Source organism: Pan troglodytes, chromosome 3 (genome assembly GCF_028858775.2).
Source record: "Pan troglodytes isolate AG18354 chromosome 3, NHGRI_mPanTro3-v2.0_pri, whole genome shotgun sequence".
Classification (NCBI taxonomy): Eukaryota; Metazoa; Chordata; class Mammalia; order Primates; family Hominidae; genus Pan; species Pan troglodytes.
Window position 1 is genome coordinate 42,929,367 of NC_072401.2, and position 23,242 is coordinate 42,952,608.

Here is a 23,242-nt window from a genome sequence, read left to right on the forward strand (position 1 = left end):
TTCTCCAACTGACCTTTTGCAAATCTTTGTCTCCAGCCAAACAGTGCATTCTCCTCTCCACCCAAATGTTCTCTCTCAATTCATTATTGGAAAAATACTTAGAAAAATGTGGAATACTGCCCAAATGTACACATCTAAGAAACTTTTAAATACACATTCAATGTTTTCTACCAAATGACAAAATCAATACATGTTTCCAGCAAGACAGGTATGTATACAAGGTAAAAGTTGACATTCCTCTTCTCAAGGCCAGTTTCTCACAGTAAGGAGTACTAACTGATGAATCCTCGCACACCTTTCTCTAGACAAACATGGACATTCTTGTTTTTTCTTTCCCTTTTAGAATTTCTCTGCCACTTGGTTTTCCACTCAACATGCCATAAATACTTTAATGAAAAGCAGAGATATTTAACTCATTTTTGGAAAATACTCCATGGCACAGATGTGTCAATTACAATGGGTTGGATAATTAGGCGGACACACAAGACTTAACAGGATGTATTCACAGAAGACTTTACTCAAGGCAAAGGATATGGTACAGCAGGAAAATGAAATCCCAGAAAAGCATCAGAGGCCTGAGAGACTGACAGGCATGGCTCCCCAGGATCCCTTCTCTTTCACCCTCAACATGGGTTTTGAAGCTCCATGGTATGTATGTGAAATCTGAATTTCAGGAAAGCCCAGGAAAAAGTTTCCAGTGGGGTCTTTTCTACCCTCTAGTTGACTAGCCAAGGAAAACAGTGTAGCCAGTAAAACTAGTTAAGCCATCAATCTCTATATATGCTTAAACTGAGTAGAGAAGCTAGTCTTGGGTGGCTACAAGGGAGTTTCAAACCTTAAACAGCACATTATAAATCACCAGCTAGTCCGTCTCATCCCTGTCTTAGGCAGTGTTCAGCATCACACTTCCAGGTGTCCTAGAGATAGGCACAGAGCTGTCCTTGCCCTGTGTGAGACAACTCAATTTTCCACAACAGCTGCATCATAAAGCATTCAACTATTCTCCCCCCGGTGCAAATTCTGACTTCTATTTTTTTCTACTACCACAGCAATGAAATATATTCACATGATTGTACCCTATAAGAGAGAATGCCCCAGAGAACATTGCTGACTCCGGGGCATTTGAGTTTGTAATTTTATCAGATACAACCAGACACCTAAGAATCTACAGCACTCCACACTTTTACCAGCAATGTATAAATTTCCACTGACTATAAACTGAGACAAGCACAAACTTATCCATTCCTTGAATTTTGTCAGTCTGATGAGTATCTGATATTTATTCTGAAGGCTGTAGTGGTCTGGATTAATGAAAGTATAAATTACCTTTACATCCCTACACTGGGTTGGAATCCTAACTAAATAGAGTAACGCTTCTTTGAAAATATTACAGAACCTTGCTGTTCAATACTTGCTGCATGGGCCTGCTGCATCTGCAGTGCTGGTAGGCTCCTTAGAAATGAGGACGTACTTCTACCCCATCCCCCATTTATTGTGTTCTTGAAATACAAAACCAGAATACAGAAATGAAGAAAGGAAATACACAAACTTGAGGCTAGTGTCTTCTTGGAATATAGATGAGTATACTCTGATAAAGTTAAAAATCAGCTCACAACATAAAAAAAAGTTTCCATACAAATCAAGACTTGAACACTGGCCAAGGAAACAAGTCAATCCTATAATTCATTGTTATCTTTTAGAACTGGTTCTTAAACACCCAGTCCTTAGAACAATGAAAATAAACACCACCACATGTATTATGCTGGTGACTGAATTAGCAATCTAGGTATTTTTAAATCATCAACCTCCTCTGACCCGGCACAAACCTAAGTTTAGAGAAAGCAAGAAACAATGCCCAGCCTGTGATGAGCATTTAGGGTTGTTGGGCCAAAAGTAACAGAGATGCTATTCTGATTCTACAGGTTTTTTTTTTTTTAATGTATTCATTTCAGTAGAGAATTAGGTAAACCTCACATTACACAGCCAAGGCCAATGTAATTTTGTACATTTCGAATGTGTTCAAGAAACCAGTCACAATGTAACTGGATTAGATTTCAACAAGGAGGTGACTGTGTTCCTCTCTACCTTCATTTAGGAAGATGACATTCCTCCAATATATGGAAAGCGTTAAGAGCCTAGAGGAGATGATTAAAGAAGCCTGGTGAAGGGGAGTAGGAATAAGTTACGACAGGATTGTCAGAATGGCTAGTGGTATGGTGCTTTGACAGCTCATTGTTTTAAATGCAAAACTCCTCCACCAGTTCCAACCAAACACACCTGCTATAGTTTTCTAACAGCTTAATTAGTCTGACAGTCCCGCCATGGGAGAGCTCAGACTAAACAATTACCTCAAATGTAACTTGTTTTTATTTAGCAGGATACAAGGTAACAGCTTTGTTGTAATAGGTTTCTTTTTTGAATGAAAACATTCTGTTAGAGAACATTCGGGATTCCTCAAAGGCCCTGGAGGAAGTGGCCAGTTTCTCAGGACCCAATCAAATAATGCACAGGTGCAGGTGCTGACTTATACTCTAACATCAGCTTCTCTGACAGAAGCACGCCTCCCACCCACCACCCCAATCAGAATGGTCTACCACTGGGGCCACTGCTGAAAGTGTCACCGGGGTGCCCTCCCTGGGCAATAATATATATATATATTTTTGGAGACAGAGTCTCGCTTTGTCACCCAGGTTGGAGTGCAGTGGCACGATCTCCGCTCACTGTAACCTCCACCTCTCAGGTTCAAGCAATTCTCCTGCCTCAGCCTCCTGAGTAGCTGGGATTACAGGTGCGCGCCACCACACCTGGCTAATTTTTGTATTTTTAGTAGAGATGGGGTTTCGCCATGTTGGTCAGGCTGGTCTTGAACTCCTGACCTTGTGATCTGCCTGCCTTGGCCTCCCAAAGTGCTGGGATTACAGGCGTCAGCCACCGCACCCAGCCTATCATTTCTTAAGTGGGTAACAAGAGGCAAGTCATCCAAAAAGACAATGACACTACTGTTGTCATAGAGGAATAGTAAAACCACAGAAAATGTAGTGTGCTCCAATTCCTCTGAGTCAGCATTTAAGAGGAATTTTAGGTAATCAAGGACTGTAGTATAGCTGAGACTATGGCTTTGACTGGGGCAAAGAAGGAAAGCCAATATGCCAACATTAAAACATGATTTTATTCACTATATAGACTCTTACTTCCAAAGACAACTTTAAGGCAAAAGCCTCAGTGTGGCACAAACTGACACGGCACAGGAAGAGTCTCTTGTATAAGCTTGCCTATAAAGGTTACATTAAACCACCAGGGGCTTGGCTGAACCATTAGTGTCCACTGACACAAAAGACAATGGAAACTTCCTGGATTCCTCTTTCAACCATGTAATACATATATTGATTTCAAATTGGTTGATACTACTTCTATCAACTTATTTATACAACCTTTAAATGAGTTGTCCTAAAAGCACGACCCCCTCACCAGCAGTGTCACTGAGAGTTTAAAATTGAAACTCTGGGGCCCCACTCCAGGCCTACAGAAACTCTAGGTGTGAGTCCCAGCAATCTGTGTTTTAACAAATGCTCCAGGGGATTCTGATGCCAAATTTGAGAACCAATGGCTTATTAAAAATCAATATAAGTGGCACGATGTGATCGGAGCACAAAGACCAGCAGCAATACCCTATTCTCGAAATGCTTTCCCTTTTTCCTGCCCACAGTCATGAGTCCCTCACTTTTTCCTCTGCTTAATTGAGAAATTCCTTGAAAGAAAAATCTCCCTCCACTGCCTCACCCATCAGTCATTCCACAACTCCTTGCGATCTGGCTTCGGTTTTCAGAGCTCCACGACTACTCTCTAGTTAAGAAAAATGAACAACGGCTACTTCTTTTAAATGCTGGATTTAGTGGGGTCTCAGTCCTGGTCTTTTGATTTGGCAGCACTTGGTATTTGACTGGGTTTCTCTCCATTGCCAGGTCCAGTTGAATCTATCCACTGTGTGCTTTCCTTTGTCTTCTACTTGACACAGCCTGTCCCCCTCCTTAATAAGAAAATCAATCTCTCTGTGCCTCTCCCTGCCACCTCTCCATACAGCTGTCAAATTCTTTCAAAAGCACAAGTGGAAGCCTATCCATACTTTTCAGAATTCCATCCAAGTTCCTCACCCTGGTTTTCAAAAGACTCCGAAAAATGACCCTAACTTGCCTCCCTGTCCCTGTCCCTCATTGTTTCATGACATGGATTCTATGCCCTGGCCAAAACAGACTATTTGCTATTTCCAGAGTACATCTCATGTCTTCCCACTTCCACAGTAATGCTCATATTAGTCCTTTCACCCTGCATCACTCACAGTTACTACCCTGATATCTGCTTACCAAAGTTCCACTCTTACTTCATGAACCCCTCAAATGGCATTTTGGAATCCCTACATCTCTCATTTGGCCCTTAATTTTTTTTTTTTTTTTACCTTGAATTATATCAGTCTGCATCTTATCTTCCCTACAAGATTATAATTTCCTGTAGGACAAGTATGATTTCTCTTTGCATTTTCTACACAGGGTCCTACACAAGAAAGATGTTCAATAAAGACTTTCTGAAGTAAAATAACAAATGTTCTAACTTTGAATCACACCCATTTTTCCCAGAAAATATGTTAATATAACTTATTTGGGTTTGGCAAAAACAGGAGAGAGAAAAATTCCCATGAAAGCAGACTACCTGGTTTAAATTTAAAAATAAAAGACAATGTGAGTGGAGTATGCACATACACAAATAAAGCACAGAGCAAAGTCATAAAGCCAACCATAAAATCAGTCCTCTCACTTTAACCATCTTCCCAAATTTCCTCAATGGGTTTTACTCCTTTGTGTGCAAAAAAAAAAAAAAAAGTGAAAGACAACCTGGAGCTGTCTTTCCCCACAAATATCTCCTCTCCATCCAGAGCTACTGCTGAAGACATCTAACCAGTTCAATGGTTAGATCTTAGTATTTGCATAATACTCAGATCTTTGTGACAATCTGAAAATATTATAAAGCTTATAGATGTCTGAAATTACTTAGGCCATAAATATGCTTAATTTTAAGTCCCTAGGATCACTGAACACTACTTTCTAAAAACCATTTATAGGTAAGCCAACATACACGTGGCAGAGTATATGTTCAGGTCTACTGAACAGAGCAGATGTGGGGGTACCTCCAGAGAGACAAAAAGGGAGCAACACTCTCTTTTTCAGCAGGCAAGAAAGGTGTTGCTATTTTAAGTCCCTTAGCATAATATATCTCTTTGAACAGCACTGAAATGAATTGAACCAGATGAACTCCGCCTTGTTGTTAGTAGGTCATTTCATGCTTAACAACCTGCAACACATTCAATCCACATCAACTCAACACCTTTTTCACAAAGGACTTGAAAGCTGAAATGGTTTCCAGTGGGAGATAAGCAACTATGCGCCCTGCAGGGAAGTAGTCTTGTTAGTGGCTATCAGCTGTCACTCACTCAACTCCATTCAGAAAAGGCTGATTGATGTAGCTCTGGGGAAGGAAGATATAGGTGAATATGAGTCGATTTATTATTTTTAGCTATGTGTCTAGTTTAAAAGAATTTCATGTGACCTTTTCTAAATAATCAGAAAACTGCTTTATTACTTATTCTAATGCTTAGTATCATAATAAAATAGGGTACGATATTAAACAATTTAGCCTTCATTTAACTGTAGCATCAAACCAGTTGATCAATGGGCTGCTAAGGATCGCAGCTCTATCTCCCACACATTCTCATATGCAGAATGTATACAGACCATCGTCCAGGGAATACACCTGGGGTTTTAAAAAGCAAATTTACTCATTAGGAAGCATTTACAAATTTTCCCAAATACCTTAGTTTGCACCTGAACTCCATCCTTTCCTAGGCCTCCATGTTGTGATTTTAGATGAAGTTGTCATTCCACTTGAAATATTGACAAGCTAGCCATCATGGCATTTCATAAAAAATGACAGCATATTTTTACCAGTTAAAATAAAAACTAGCTCAATCACCACAATAAATTCATATGGGGACTGGCTTCAATGTGCATATTAGAATAACAATTATAAATCTGTAATTTATAAATTTCTGCAAAGATATATTTGGCAGAACAACTCATCTCAGAGAAAACAATGAGAGATGGCCTCTTGTGTGTGTAGACACATGGAGGAGGCTGTGCCAAAATGTGAGTTCAAATACTGAGGGAAGAGATCAGAGGAAATGAAAGTAAGGTTAGATACAAGGAAAATGAGCGCATTCTGAACAGGGCAGTGCTTTGAGTAATGAAAGGGATCAGTAGACAAACTATTGTATTGACAGAAGGTGAAGCAAGGGTTAAATGATAATATAATGACTTTGACAGAGAAGATAAAAAAGTGGCAAGAACTTCTGCCATATTTGGATTTTATCAGTGACTGTGAAAGTCTGGGACACAGTGTTATGAAGATACTGCTTTTCATCTTATTCGCACTCCAGATAATGAATTTTCAGGAAGGCTTCTTTTCATTTCCAGTCTTTCTTCTTCCTTTATTATGTATACTCAAGTATTTATCTGGAGAGTGGTTCATTTACTCGTTCATTTAACATGCACACAGAGAGCACCTACTAAGACAGGATCCTGGTCTGGGAGCTATTGGGAACACAAAGCTGAGTAAGAGTTGGACCTTCCCTCTGTAGTGTTCCTATCTAGTATGCACAAACCATCACATAACAAAAACACTGGAGCAAAGAGAAGCAGCCACAGTGCTCTGGGTGGAGTGGACCATAAAACTCATCAAGACTCACTCACATCCCTGGACTTCTGAGCGTCAACCTACTCTGTCTTCCCTCTGCAGCTAGGTTGTTGGAAAACAGTACACAATTTTATATTCATCAGGTCACTGAATCATCAACCAAACCAGCTTATATATCTCTGGGGCAAGGCTTGTTTCCAGAAGTGGTGTTCACAACTTTTAGGTTCTGAGTTAGGTCTCAGCTCCATAATTCGATCCCTGATTGAGTTAACTTATCAGTGAAAACAGGGCATCCAATAAGCACCAGTTTTCAGTTAAATGGTTGAAAATGTTGGAAATAAAAAGACAAGTTTATATTTCTGAAGTTGCTAAGGAATGAGAGTGTTACCCTCTGATGCCTCACATAAGGAGAGAAAATATTCATTCCTCTGTGAATATAAAAGGGTTAACATTTGATTGAGAAAAAAATGTCTCTTACACATTATGTGGACTTGATAAACACTGACAAAATGAAAATGAGTTGGATGCTTCAGATGTCCATCAAAAATTAATTACCTGTCAAAAATACTCCTCCCTCCCCACTCCTATACACCCACTTCTGCCTCAATTCAGAAAAGCAAATTGAATTTCATTCTGGCCTAATAACAGATGGCTTTCATGTTAAGCAATCTGAATTATCTGACAGCAAACAGTATCCTACTCGAACATTTTTGTTATCTCCTATCAACTGCCAAACCAAGAAGACCAATACTCAAAGGCAGCAAAGGGGAAAACAAAAATATACTATTCTCTTAGGAAACAAATTCAACTACCAACATAAAAGCCATAATTTCTTGGATATGGGACTTATAAGATCTGAAAGAAAGTACAGTCCCCCCTCAATACCCATGAGGGATTAGTTCCAGGACCTCCCATGGATACAAAAATCCATGGATGCTCAAGTCCCTTAAATAAACTGGTGCAGTATTTGCATATAACCTATGCATGTCCTTTCATATACTTTAAATCATCTCTACATTACTTATAAGACCTAATACAATTTAAATAGTAAATATGTAAATAGCTATGTAAATAGTTGTTATACTATATTTTTAAACTTGTATTTTTTTTTATTGTTGCATTGTTTTTCTTTTTTTTAAGATAGAGTCTCTCTCTGTCACCCAGGCTGGAGTGCAGTGGCGCGGTCTTGGCTCACTGCAACCTCCGCCTCCTGGGTTCGAGCGATTCTCCTACCTCAGCCTCCCGAATAGCTGGGACTACAGGCGCCTGCCACCATGCCCAACTAATTTTTGTATTTTTAGTAGAGATGGGGTTTTGCCATGTTGGTCAGGCTGGGCTTGAACTCCTGACCTCTGGCGATCCACCCGCCTCAGCCTCCCAAAGGGCTGGAATTACAGGCATGAGCCACCCCGCCTGGCCTCATTTTTTTTTTCTTCTATTTTTGATCTTCAATTGGTTGAATCTTAGGATGAGAAACCTACAGATATGGAGTGTATTCTGTTGACTGAAATGGCTTTTATAGCTAAGCCCTAATATTTCATTTTTGAATTGAGTTTTATATATATTTATTATAGAAGCTTTTCCTCTCACTTGCCTATTCTCATATTTAGCCATAGGGCCAATCCTGTTAATCTATGAAGGGGACTCATGAACCAAGATGGATAGTCAAGAAATAAAATTTTATCTGAATGGTAGGCAAGGAATTTTTTTTTGGAGGTAAGTACGTACCCAGAAGGGTGGAGCACCTGTGTGGTAGCCCAAAATCATCATAGCTATGGTGACCACACCTCTACTGTACTATGTCAACTTCTTGAGCCAAGGCTTGAAAATCAATAATTGCCAGTCACTGAACATAGGAGCCCTCTGCTACAAGATACATTATGGGTTGGAAAAGCATTTATGTACTTCTGTTTCAAAAGCTGTTACTGAATATTCTGAGCAATATGGCAACAAATGCAAAAACTGCATATTGCCAAAAATACCAGGCTTGAAACGTCTGGATTTTTTCCCTTTCAATTCCTGTGTTTGTCCCTTCACAACTAAACTCCTGGAGTAGCTCTGTCCCAGGCTTCCAACAGTCCCTTACTCCTGTTCATTCTGCCTTCCATCTTTAACCCACATGTTCGGCCTGTCTCGTTTTGGCTCATAAACCTTCAACAGCGACTCAATATCCACAAGAAATGTTGGAATCCCCTTGGCTTAGCCTTCAAGACCCTATACAATTCAACCTCAGCCTACCTTTTAAATCATGATTTTGTTTCCCTCTGATGTGAATCTCCTTTCTGCGCCTGGCAGTCTAACAATGGTTCAGCAAAGCAGTCCTACAGTCTTATTTTCCTGAAAAACCCCTCTTCCTCCTTTCCCACTCAACCCACACATAAAAATATCTTCTCCATTCCTCTCTGTTCATCCAATGTCCTCCTAAAATTCAAGGTCTAGCTCAAGATACACCACAGTTTTCTCTCCTTACCATTTTTTATAGCACTTGACATAGAAACTATGATTTGCCACAAAAATCCGAAGATAATTAAGATCATGTAGTCCAAATCCTTCATCTTCCACACAGATCATCTCTTTGTACTTTTACATGTTTTTACATGTATCTATTTCAACAAGTATGTTATAAGCTCTTCATAAGTTGTAAGTTGAAGTTCCCGTCTTATACTTTCTTATATGTTCCATAATAAAATAATCTCAGTAAATATTTTGCAAATTAATTTGTAAATATATCATCCTTAAATGTATTAAAAATTGGCATATAATGCCTATTGTGGGAGGTGGTGAAAAAGAAGCAGGGAATTTTGACAGGACTCCATAGAAATATCAGCAGTATAAAAATAGTCTTCCTAAATACCAGATAATGTTGGCAGACATCACTTATCCTCACCACATCAGAGAACTTCAGAGATGAGATTCTCAGATGGGGCAAATTCATTCAGAGATGAGCTAAGATGCCTGTTTCTCACATTCCTGGGCATTAAAAAAAAAAAATCTTAGAGCATGATGGCGAATTTGCTTGTATTGAAGATCATTTTGCTTTTGGCTGTATCAAAATGAGCCCCATCCAAAAAGAGCTGTGCCAAAATGCCATGCACTGTACAGAAGCAGGCCTGGTTGTATTTATTTCTGGAGTGTCTGTCATCTGCATGTATAACTCAGTGTTTCCAATATGCTTTTCACTCAAGTGACATCACATGTGATTATTTTCTATACATCTTTTCTAGAATAACATCTGTAGATTACAAACAAAATAAATTTATAATATTTAACACTGTCAAAACAACTGCATACTTTATGGACTGTATTTGAGAGACTATTGCTATGAAGCACTTAAATATATTTAAAATGTTGGCTTTCAAAAGTATTATCACTATAAATCACTTTAAAGTGAGTTTAAGTGTCATCCTAACAAATGCCACAAACCAAAAATCAATCTACCCCGAAACAAAAACTTGAGATGCACACTATTTGCAATTGAATTATATGTAATTGAAGTGTTTGTATATACTACAAGTAGGTTTGACAAATATGAGAAAAAAGCACGTAAAATTCCTACCTTGCGTTTGTTTCTTGTTCACTGCATTATCAGCTTTATGTCGTTTCTAAAGTTTAAAAGCAAAAAGAACAACTGTGAAAATGTGAATGAGATTACTAAAACAAGAGAGCACTCATACCAAAAAAGATTTAGCTTATGTTTCTCAAGGTTTTTATCATTTCTCATGCATGTCAATGTTAAAGTATACATTGATGGGGTAGTGGTGATGGGAAGAATCAGAGCACACCTAGGAATTCTAAAACTGAAAGAACAATTCCCAGTATCTCCATAGAGTGCTCCTTTTCTGAGAGCATAAGTTTGTGGTCCTCACAAGGATCTTACCTTGGCACATAGGTAGGATTAAAATTTTAATGTACTAGAAAAGTATGAAAGGTTGATTTAGTATTTTGCTTTAATAACTCACTTTAAAAAGGAGATTGCCTGAGAGAATTATCTATAATAACTACCGTTTAATAATAGTATTGAAATATTTTCAGCTTACGAAATTCGTTACCAAATTAAGCTGAGCACATCCTCCATAATTTAATGATATGCTGATGTCTGCCAATGACTTGAACCAACGATGTCTACCACTGGCATACAGTCTCTCCTGTTCAATGCTCCCCAGCATTCCCTCCTCCCACCACTTGCAACCGAAAGCCACTGAATTACATAATCTTATCATATCTTCCTTCCTCCCAAGAGCACCTACAAAATTACACAATAAGCAGGTGAGTTAGTCTAAGTCTAGGTAGGTTTGAAGAGTTGCATAAGCCAAGGTTTTATAGCAGTGGGTAAGAAGAAGAAACAGGTCAGAGGAAAGGTGAGAATCTGAGTGCCCAGGAAAGCTATTTTCTCTCCGGTTTACCTAGAGGTTTTCCATGGCTTCCATCTAAATTTACAGCATCGAGTGTAACTCATCAGACTCCATTAACACTGCAGAAGAGCGGTGAGTGTAACTAACTCTGTTCGCTCAAAGATCGTTTCATACAAAGCCTGAAGTTGAATATAGTTGTGCGTACCTGACTATAATATGGGTTGGAACAAATGTAAAACAAATGAGTTCCTAAGTTTTCCATTTGAGAAAAAATACAGTTTTCAGAATCACAGTGCGCATATGAAAACACTGCAAGAGAAAAATCTAGAAGTGTGGATTAGCACTCCAGGACATGGCAACACCCAAGAGGAATAGATAAGAGCTGGGAGCGTACACTCAGTTTGTGGAAACAATCAGCTACTGAACTGCACAAAATGCAAACAAAGCATTCAAAATGCCTCTGCGAAAGAATTGTTGAGAATGATTCTTCCCACACAGACATGCAGGAACACAATTAGAACTCCTTTTCAGTATAAAATACTCACTAATAAAAGTGTATTAATGTAGACTTTCAATAGGCATATTATTGCTTCCAAAAGCAAGCAGTTTGCCAAAAAAGATTCTTAAATGTTTAAAGTTCTGTTAAATTTGTAGCATCAGTAGAGATTTTGTAGTTACAGAACTTTGAAAATATTATTTTTGCTTGTTAGTAGAGATTATAAGAAAATTAGAAAGTGATCCAAAACAAATTTTCATCAAAAATAACAGTCCAAGGTAAATTTAGATATTCAAAGGAGGCACAAATGTTTCCAAAATACGAGACAATGGTTAGATTTCCAACTAAAGGAGATAAATAAAAGCTAATTAATGAAACATTCCACTTCAAAGAGGAAATTTAATCTTAGTGAAACCCAAGGCAATCTTAAACATCACTTTCCATCTACAGCGAATTCTTGCACAAGAGCATCTCTTTCCTCTATCTTCCCATCACAGAATTAGGTTACTTGTCATGAAACAAGTGTGTTGAATATAAGAATCTATCTCAATAGGCAGATTTTAATCCCATGCCTACAAAAAGAAAGCATCTAACTTTTGTGTCTTGATAAGATTATTCCTTCTAAAACTAATAGTTCATAAAAAATTAAGCTATTCTCTGAGTTCAAATACCTCAACTGTGTCATAATCGAAATTCATTTACTATCACTGAGGGCTAATGAATTATTTAATATCATCAGTATTAGATTGACAGCACACGAATAAACTGTATTGTATAAACAGTGTTATGAACTTCAGGATACATAGTATGCAATGCTGACCACTCCCTCCTTCTGGAAACTCTTCCCTCCCTAGGTATTTCTTATCACATCATTGCCAGGTTTGCCATCTGCACCTTGACCCTTGTCTCCTCTGCCTACTTGCTATTCAGCAATGGTATTGCTCAAGGCTTACTCCCTGGCCCTCCTCACTTCTAACTCCATATTCTCTTCTTACAACTCTTTCATACCTGCAGTTTCAATTATAACCAGTACATAAATATATACCAGTCAAAACTCTCATCTGAGCTCCATGATTATATCTGGTTGCCTCTTTAACATCTCTCTGGCAATCTCAAAGGCATCTCAAACTGTTCACAAGGCAACCAGGGACCTTAATCTCCAAGACCTGGTACTTGTCTCAGACATGGAAACACATGCCATCCATTTACCCAAACCAGGAAATTCATTCTAATACCTTTGTCTCCCTCTCTTTCCTATCCAAGCCATTCTTTCACTCAATAAATATTTACTAAACACTGACTATGTGCCAGGCCCTGTTACTGTTGCTGAGACTACAGTAACAAGTGACAAAACCCCTTCCTTGCATGGAGCTTACATTCCAGTGGTTGTGGATAGAATAGGGTATGTAGCCATGTTAGATAGTGGTTAAGTCTTGTCAGTTTTACTCTTAAAAATGTACTAAATTCATTTTCTTACTTTTCACCATGTCTACCATACCTGCTGAGTCTAATATATCTTCATTTTTTTTACACTAACAACTAGAATATTCTTGTCTGCACAAATGCTCTGTTTTCCTTGCAATCCATTTTCTACTGTTAAGCCAAAAGGATCTCTAGATGATAATACAGTTAACATTTATTCATCACTTACTACATACCAGGCACTATTCTAAGGACTTCATGTCCATCATTTAATTCTCATTAATAGCCTAGTGTGATTTTTTTTTTTTTTTTTTTTTTTTTTTTTGAGATGGAGTCTCATTCTGTCGTCCAGGCTGGAGTGCCGTAGTGGGATCTCGGCTCATTGCAACCTCCGCCTCCACGGTTCAAGCCATTCTCACCAGTATGATTACTTGATTAATGTCGATCTCTTCTATTGGATATAAGCTCCATCACGGCTAGTTTTACTCACTAACATAGTCTCAGTATTTGGTTCCTACACACTGTAGACTTTGAATAACTGTTTTATAACAAATGGAGTCTCCTAGTATTTAAATTAACAAGTTTATAGCAAAGAGGGAACATTTTTAGTGATAAATATCAATTTAACAAATTTGATCTTTATCATAGGAACTAGCATTTAGCATAATACAGCTTTTTAGAAGAGAGTTCTCCATCAATTTTAGAGTATTTTCAAGTATGTGTGTTATCTGTTATTAACACATAAAAATAGAAAATCATAGTATGTTAAGTTATCTAAAGCATCAAGAGTTAAAATGCACTGGGGGTGGATAAGTCTTCAGTACCTTACCTGCAGGCAATTCTTACTATATTTTAATCTATCTATCTACACACACATATATATATATATTTTTAAAAATTTTAAATCTATATATAGAGAGAGATTTAAAAACATTATCTAATAGAATATAGGAAAGTTTACTAGATTGTAATCTCTGCTTTATTCACTGATGTATTAGTGGCAGCCATGACCAGTCTTCACCAATATCCAGCTCTCCACTTCCATGGACCCTGAGACAACATCTTCTCTTTGCCATGCCACTAGTTCTAATACTGAGCTATAAAGAGATGTGTGCTCCATTTCTGGGCCAAAACATAGAAGAACTGAGATTCCATCCCCTCTCCCCACCCTTGCTACAATAACCACCAATATTCCACAAAGCAGAATCTTGATTCAGGCTGAATCCCTGATGCCCACCATCATGTGTCTTTGAGTAACTGAAAAATAAACTTATATATTAAGCCACTGACATATGAGACATGATTACCAGCACAGCAAAAGTTTAACACATCCTCATACATATCCTAATGAATGCCTGGCAGCTCAAGAGTTCTTCAAATGTTCTTGCTGAGTGGATGAATGAAAAGATGTATTCATTATTCTCACTGATAAAGACAGCTCTTTGTCCAACTATCTAAATTGTTATTTGATTTGTCCCCCATTTTAGAGAGTATTCTTTCAAACTTTCTATCACTTTACAGTTTGGCATAAACTTCTTGCTAAACTACTCTTACAATTTCTAGTCAATTTCTTAACAGTGATTTCATTGGAAAACTACTTCATATGATACTATTATCTCACAATACTATTATTACATTCTTTAGGACTGCATGATTAGCAACTTTCTAATAGTACCTGATTATTATATTATGCCAAAAAGAGTTCTGTTAAAAAAAAACTTCTTGGATACAATTTTATTTGCCATGTACTTTCAAAGATGGAGTACTAGAAACCATAGCTAGAGAGATTATAGCTTTGCCAGGGAACAAAACAAAGCAAAACAAGACAGGGAAGGCAGTTTTGAGTAGTGATTATAAGGCAGGAGTCTGGAGCCAAAATGCCTTGTTTGAATTCTGACAGCCCCAGTGTGACTTTGGACAAGTTACCGTACCCCTCCTGCCTCCTCTTATCTGTAAAATAGGGATGAGATCAATAACATCTTCAAGGGTTGTTATAAGATTAAGTAAATGTAAAGGACATAGAGTAAGTACAACCTAGAAGCACAATAAATGTTGGTGACCCTTCACAATCATGCAGAGCCAAGAGCACTGGATAGGATGGAATTCTGATTCTATCACTTTCTTAGACAAGTTACATGACCTCTCTAAGCCTCAGCTTCCTTACCTTTAAAATTGAGTTAACATCCAACTTTCAATGTTATTGAAAAAATTAGAGAAAAACATTTGTGAAACACTAGCATGATGCCTAGTAAATTAAAGGTACTCAATGATAATCAGGCTAAACAAAGAAAAGGGAAGTCCAAAAGGCAAAGAAAGTGACAAAAGTGTAGTAAAGACCAATCCCTGTGGACTGCCAAGTCCTACCACAATCTAAAGGTTGGCAAGTCTATGTGGAGCAATGCAGGTAGGAGTCTCTTACACTTCTCAGCTAGTGTCTCCATCAAGTATGTCATTTCCAATCAAGAGGACTATGCTGTTTTATACACATGCACAACATCTGTTTCTACTCTTAAATACTTGGATGATTTTGAAACTGATGATCTAAATGTTCAATTGACCCATTCCTAACATGGCAAATGCCATCTTAATGAGATCCCAATTTGATCCTCTATAGAAAAAGTGTTAATGTTTGTATAACTTTAAATTGGAGCGTTCTAAATTTCTCACCATTTCCTTGCTTTACCATCTTACTTTCCTAAGGATTAACAGATTGTCCTCTCGGACTGGCAAACAACTATTTTAGAATAAAATACCTAGGAATACAGCTAACTAGGGAGGTGAAAGATCTCTACAAGGAAAACTACAAACCACTGCTCAATGAAATCAGAGATGACAAAACAAATGGAAAACATTCCATGCTGCTGGATAGAAGAATCAATATTGTAAAAATAGCCATACAGCTCAAAGCAATTTACAGATTCAATGCTATTCCCATTAAACTACCATTCTTTACAGAATGTCAATGAATAGTTTAAAATTTAACTATTTAAAAATTCATATGGAACCAAAAAGACAGCCCAAATAGCCAAGGCAATTCTAAGCAAAAAGAACAAAGCTGGAGGTATCAAATATGCTACCCAACTTCAAACTATACTACAGGGCTACAGTAACCACAATAGCATGGTACTAGTAGGAGAACACACACAGACCAATGGAACAGAATAGAGAACCCAGAAATAAGACTGCACACCTACAACCATCTGATCTTCAACAAAGCTGACAAAAACAAGCAATGAGGAAAGGAGTCCCTATTCGATAAATAATGCTGGAATAACTGGTTAGCCATATGTAGAAGACTGAAACTACATCATATACAAAACTCATCTCAAGATGGATTAAAGACTTAAATGAAGGCTGGGCATGGTGGCTCACGCCTGTAATCCCAGCATTTTGGGAGGCCAAGGTGGGTGGATCACCTGAGGTCAGAAGTTCAAGACCAGCCTGGCCAACATGGCAAAACCCTGTCTCTACTAGGGAAAAAAAAAAAAAAAAAAAATTAGCCGGGAATGGTGGTGGGAGCCTGCAATCCCAGCCACTCGGGAGGCTGAGGTGGGAGAATTGCTTGAACCCAGGAGGCAGAGGTTGCAGTGAGCCAAGATTGCGCCACTGCACTCCAGCCTGGGCAACAGAGTGATAATCCATCTCAAAAACAAAAAAAAAAAAACCACAAAAAAAGACTTAAATATAAAACCCCAAACTATAAAAACCCTGGAAGAAAACCTAGGCACTACCATTCAGGACATAGGCATGGGCAAAGATTTCATGACAAAGATGCCAGAAGCAATTGCAACAAAAGCAAAAATTGACAAATTGGATCTAATTAAAGAGCTTTTGCACAGCAAAAAAGAAAAAAAAACAAACAACAGAGTAAACAGACAACTTACAGAATGGGGGAAAACACTTGCAAACTATGCATCTGACAAAGGTCTAATATCCGGCATCTACAAGGAACTTAAATTTACAAGAAGAAAACAACCCCATTAAAAAGTGGGAAAAGGGCCGGGTGCAGTGGCTCACGCCTGTAATCCCAGCACTTTGGGAGGACGTGGCAGGTGGATTGCCTGAGGTCGGGAGTTCGAGACCAGCCTGACCAACATGAAGAAACCCTGTCAGTACTAATAATACAAAATTAGCTGGGCATGGTGGCGCATGCCTGTAATTCCAGCTACTCAGGAGGCTGAGGCAGGAGAATCACTTGAACCTGGGAGGTGGAGGTTGCAGTGAGCCGAGATTGCACCACTGCACTCCAGCCTGGGTGATAAGAGCGAAACTCTGTCTCAAAAAAAAAAAAAAAAAAAAAAAAGGTGGGCAAAGGACATGAATGGACACTTCTCAAAGGAAGACATACATGCGGCCAGCAAACGTTGAAAAAAAGCTCAACATCACCAATTATTAGAGAAATACAAACCAAAACCACAATGAGATGCCATCTTATACCAGTCACAATGGCATTTATTAAAAAGTTAAAAAATAACAGATGCTGGCAAGGTTGTAGAGAAAAAGGAACATTTATACACTGTTGGTGGGAGTGTAAATTAGTTTTGACCATTGTGGAAGACAGTGTGGTGATTCCTCAAAGACCTAAAGACAAATACCATTTGACCCAGCAATCCCATTACTGGGTATATACCCAAAGGAATATAAATCATTCTATTATAAAGACATATGCATGTGTATGTTCATTTCAGCCCTATTCACAATAGCAAAGACATGAAATCAACCTAAATGCCCATCAATGATAGACTGGATAAACAAAACGCGGTACATATACACCACGGAATACTATGCAGCCATAAAAAAGAACGAGATCATGTCCTTTGCAGGGACATGAATGGAGCTGGATGGAGGCCATTATCCTTAGCAAACTAACACAGGAACAGAAAACCAAATACCGTGTGTTCTCACTTGTAAATGGGAGTAAATGATGAGAACACACGGACACAGAGGGGAACACCACATACTGAGGCGCATTGGAGGGTGGAGGGTGGGAGGAGGGAGAGGATCAGGAAAAATAACTATAAGTAACTAATAGATGCTCGGTTTAATGCCTGGGTGATGAAATAATCTGTACAATAAAACCCCATGACACACGTTTACCTATGTAACAACCCTGCACATGCACCCCTGAACTTAAAAGTCTCTCTTTCTCTCTCTCTCTCTCTCTATATGAAGTAGTTTAAAAGAATAGGAAAACAACCAAACCAAAACAAAACATTGGTTTCCTCAAGTAAGACAGTTAAAATAGACAAAACAGAAAAAAGGCTTGAATTTATTTGGTAGAGTTAGTTTTATAAAGGAGAAAGAGACTTCCCCTTTCTCTTATTACCACAGAATAAAAATAGCTAATTTGGTTACTATTACTTTCTTTTAAAAAAATGAGATAAAGGAAAAAGAAACTTAGAACTATTAAATAAGGTGAGAAGAAATCAAAGGCATTTAATAAAATGAAATTTATTATAATTATTTAAATTAAAAAATAGAAAATACCAAAAAATATCACTTAGATAATTTGGAGAGTTTTTCATTTAATTGAAAATAATGTTCAAATGTACTTTTCTCCTCAAGCCAATTATTACAGTAAATTAATTTCTTTTATTTGCTAAACTATAAATGCAATAGAACACTGTAACAAACATTCAGCAATATTACAGAAAACAAAAATTAACTTCAGGGATAGGAACATATTCTAGACATTTTGAAGTTGAATGTATATTTTAAACAGCCCACGCCAAGAATTAAATAATTTAAGAAAAAACTAATATTTAAAACATATATAAATAACAAAGTCACATACAATTATGAAAAAATAGAATACTTACAATATCTTCTATTATCTCTTTGATAGCTGCCACAGCTAAAATAAATAAGAGAGGAACCAGTGTTGTATAACGACCTGTTGGTGACACATCAGGTATTTGCTATTTGGAAAAAAAAAAAAGAGAAATCCAATGAGAACTAGAAAATTTATAATAGATTCAAGAAAACAGTCTCAGTGCCTTCTAAAATATGCCTCACTGATTTTACTATCTTGGCCGACTAATGCTGAGTGAGGTAATGTGTTCGTATCTAATAAGTACTGGAAAAGCATGTTAATTAGTTTCACAGTAAGTAGTTGTATATAGGACTACAACCTCCATTGGAAGACTGGTTACATAAGTTACAGTATATCTATTCACTAAAATATAACTATTAAAATGATATTTTAGAAACACAATGAATAACTGGGAAAATATCCACACATTGTTATATGAATACAGCAGGTAACAAAACAATAGGTATTCTATGATCCCCTTTTTGTAAACTAAGTCAATAAACGATGCTTGGGAGGGGAAAAAAAAAAAAAAAGACCAGAAGGATATATACCCGCAATTTAAGAGTAGTTGTCTCTGATGGTAGAATAATGAGAGTTTTAAATTTTTTTCCTTGTGTTTTGTGGTGTTTTAAAAATTTTTTATTTTCAAGTTCAATGAAAATATTTTTTCAAATTTAAGCATATGTTCAATATGCTACTTTTTAATAAACTAAAACTTTTTCTGACTACAACTAATTTAAATACAAAGAGAAGCACAAGATTTAACTTCTTGCATTCTAAGGTTCAGAGTTGATACTTTTCCTATGAAAATTAACATTTTAAGAAAACGTCCCATCCCCTTTACCACCCAAAATGAACAGTCCTTGCCACATCAAATTTATAGAACATCCAAAATAAGCTGATAAAAATGAATCAAAAGGCTGGAAAAGGTAGTGGATTCCAACACTGCTTGCAGCAGGAGCCAGAAATGTCCACCAAAACCAGCTTATCTCTCGGCATTTACATAAACCTCAGGGGACTGGTCACGGGCTTAACATTTATTAGTACCTGAACATTTGACAAGGTTTTATGACGTGACTTTACCTGCAGCAGTGCAATAAAGAGAAAAAATGAATTAGCAGCTCTTCTGAACTGAGAGTAGAGAAATCTTGGAAGGAATGTGATTATGTTGTATTTTGCAGTGCTAGAAAACAAAAATGAAAAGTAGCATAAAACTTCTCCATAATTAGCACCCACACTTACAAAGTTCTGTTACTACCATATAAAAAGTTAGATAAGGAACATTTGCCGGCTGTTTCAAATTGGGAGAATATTGCAAAGGGTCATTAACCTAAATGAAAAAGAGTGAAAAGGTTAAATAAATAGTAAAGCGTGAATACCACAGATTTTTTTTTTTTTTTTTGCATAATCTTTTGTCCTATTTGGCCAATTATTCTGCTTAACATTACTAGAAGTAGCTTACAAAGAAGAGCAACTTTGGAGTTAAAGGGCTCCAGCCCTCCATAAGACAGAGTACAACGTGCGACTAGAAAATAAAATCTTGCCAAAAAAACCCCCAAATCAGCAATTTGAGCAATTTGACCAGACACTGTAAACAGAGATGCCTTTCCTGGATAATTTCAGGGAGATCTCTGGGGTTCTGTTTGAATTTTCTTCACTGCCACTCCAGGAACATGGCTAGAAATCCACACTAAACACACCAGATATGCCCACATCAGTAAGATATCACTACTTAGGTCTTAGAAACACCCAGATCTTCCTCTTGTTTATCAAATAGAAAGGAGATTAAAGCAGACACATGCCACATTACCCAAACTGAGAAATGTTCCTCTAGAATTTGAAGTTGTACATATTAAGTGGGCACTTCTCAAATCTAGTTAACTCTGCCACTGGAGAAACACTTTATTAGTATTGAAGGTGTTTATGTGGTCCCAGAAGCCGCATAAGTGGCCAGTGCTTACACAGATACTTTTTACATTATTGTTGGAATGAAAACACAACAGTGCAGTGAAGTAATTCGCACAGCCCTCCATTCCTCCACACCATACTAAACTTCACAACTATCAAAAACCAATACTTAAAGACTATATAACCAGAAGGAATTCTTGGTGCAGAATTGCAAAGACCTCTTCTAAAATGTTAAAACTTGCTAACCAAAACCAGTAATGCATCGCTCTATTAACAGGTTTAGGACAGGGGCATTTACACATAAGCAGCTTCCATTATTCAATATCTATGCAGCATCGGCAGAGGATGGGTGCTTATTCTTTCTGCTCCTCGCTATTTCCAGATTCTTATGAATTCTTATGAATATTCTATGGGATAGAAGATGGGGAAACAGCCTATTCACACTGCCAACAGGGAGCTCTCAAATATTAACTGACTGCACTGAAAGCTCTTTGCAAGCATTTTCATTTTGACCTAACCAGCTCTGCTCTGCTGGCTGGTCTCATGGCATTCTTTGGTAGTTCTTACCTGACATGGTTATTGCAGAATTTTGTCAGCTGGGGCTGGTTGATGAAAATAGTCCTTACTTCCTCCTGGTCAGCCAGTGAGGTCTTCTCTGAAACATCATCTGTCTTCTCATAACCTTAAAAAGAGATCTTCTTATTGTACAAGAAATGTTTTATTGTCCAGACCAAAAACACATTTCATAACTAGTCTAGAATATGAAATCTGTTAAAAGCTACTTGCTTCCCCTTACTGTTGTTTCTTTTATAATAAAAAGTAACATCCCCATATTTAACATTTCTACTAGATTTAAAGGGCAGCATTTAACAGTCATGTAAAAACTGAGCCATATCAAAAACAAGACATAACATCAACTTTACATTTCCCCCATAAGTGTTCAACTTCTTTCCTTCCACTATATAAAAAGATGCCCAGAAGTAAAACTTAATTTTAAACTGGTTTAAATTACAGTTTTAGGTAAAACTAACAAGGTAATTTAAAATATAGTCAAAAATTTAAGCATATGCATTTAATACTTTCCTGGGTTTTTTCCCAGATGAAGACAGAAGAAAAGATAAATAGTAAGGTTTAAATAGAGAACTGCAACAATGATCCAACTCACTATCATCACCTATTTTTTTCTCCAGTTAGAATTCATGTTCACAAACGAACTTTAAATTTCTCAAGAGCACTTCAAGTCATCTCATAATCATTGAAACAACAGGATACATTCAACTGGGTACTTTGTTGCAATGTTGACAAACACTTTAAAAAATACATACAAGTTCTAGAACAGAATATCAACAGATAGTATTTTAAACAGCTTTTTGTGTCTTCTAGTGAAAAATCAAAGGGGTGACAACAGTACTGTATCTCCAAAACCCATTTTTCTTGTCTTTTCTGCCTAGCCAATGCCAACTCCTCCCATAAGACCTGCTGACATGTGGTTTCTTCTGAAGTGTTCTATGATGTTCAAGTTAGGTAAAACGTCTTTGGGTTTCCACAGCCCTCTGAACCTCCCCACTCTTCAGCAAAACACTTACCAGAAGGTTTTGTTGCTGCCTGAGTCAGGTTCCCCCTACCAGAATGGGAACTCCCTAGGGCCATAGAGGGTGTGTTATTCATCTTCTCAACACCAGTGCCAACAAACAGCAGGTACCCAATGTTTGCCGAATACATATACCCAATGAAAAATGAGTGGTTGACTGTTTTTCGGGGGCAAGAAAAGCTGCTCCACCCACTGATAAAAAAACAACTGTTGGCCAAGTGCTGGTAACAACTATGTGAAAAGCTGGCCTGTGGGGTTTGTTATAGTATGAAACCAGAAAATCACTGAGGTGTTCTACAAAGGTGAGAAGCATGAGCACAGGGACTGGGGTGTGAGAAACGGTGTCATGTGTGCAGGGGAGAGCAAACAGGGCAGTGCCGCTGGAGCACAGACAGAAGGCGGACGAGAAACCACGCTGAGGAAGCACACAGGCCAGGTCCCAGAGGACCCTGCGCTCTGCTTGGCAGCCAACCACTGAAAGCTTTCCAAGTAGGAGGGGCACAGGGTGAGAGGCACATTGTATCCTTATCACCCTGGAGGTCACATGGCTCCGAGTAGATTCTGTCACACCCATTTTACAGTTTCAGACCCAATCAGCAGCTTTGCTCACAGTGTTTCCCTACACCATGTTCTAAACACATACTTTTCCCTCTAGTTTTGTATAATTGAAATTTCACACATGGGTTATTGAATAGAGGGAGATCAATCTTTAAAAAAAATTGAGTCCTTTATTAGGTCTTCCTTCATGGTAGCATGAAGACCAGAGTGTGCTGTTCCCCGCCTCTGGATTAGAGAGAGAGCTTCAAAAAAACCAGCTCTTCACTCCACTCTGAGCTGATGTTCTCAGGTTGTGTTGTATTTACTTTATATAATGGACTTTTGAGTGTTGTATTTACTTTATGTAATGGGACTTTTGAGGG

The 23,242-nt window shown here is 37.8% G+C and overlaps 1 protein-coding gene across 8 annotated transcripts in view; it reads right to left on the reverse strand.

Annotated features, from left to right (window-relative positions):
• ATP8A1 (ATPase phospholipid transporting 8A1) overlaps positions 1-23,242 on the reverse strand; it is a 249,041-nt gene that overhangs the window by 197,677 nt on the left and 28,122 nt on the right. For 6 of the 8 annotated variants that reach the window (XM_009447595.5, XM_001150768.6, XM_517167.8 and 3 more), the window contains exons 2-5: positions 21,299-21,413; positions 19,907-20,006; positions 18,831-18,929; positions 10,298-10,343 (exon numbers count right to left, since the gene is read on the reverse strand). In XM_009447595.5, coding sequence (XP_009445870.3) covers positions 10,298-10,343; positions 18,831-18,929; positions 19,907-20,006; positions 21,299-21,413 — 360 coding nt within the window. The remainder of the gene's footprint in view (positions 1-10,297; positions 10,344-18,830; positions 18,930-19,906; positions 20,007-21,298; positions 21,414-23,242) is intronic. The other 2 variants (XM_063809479.1, XM_063809482.1) reach the window with 1 other exon arrangement.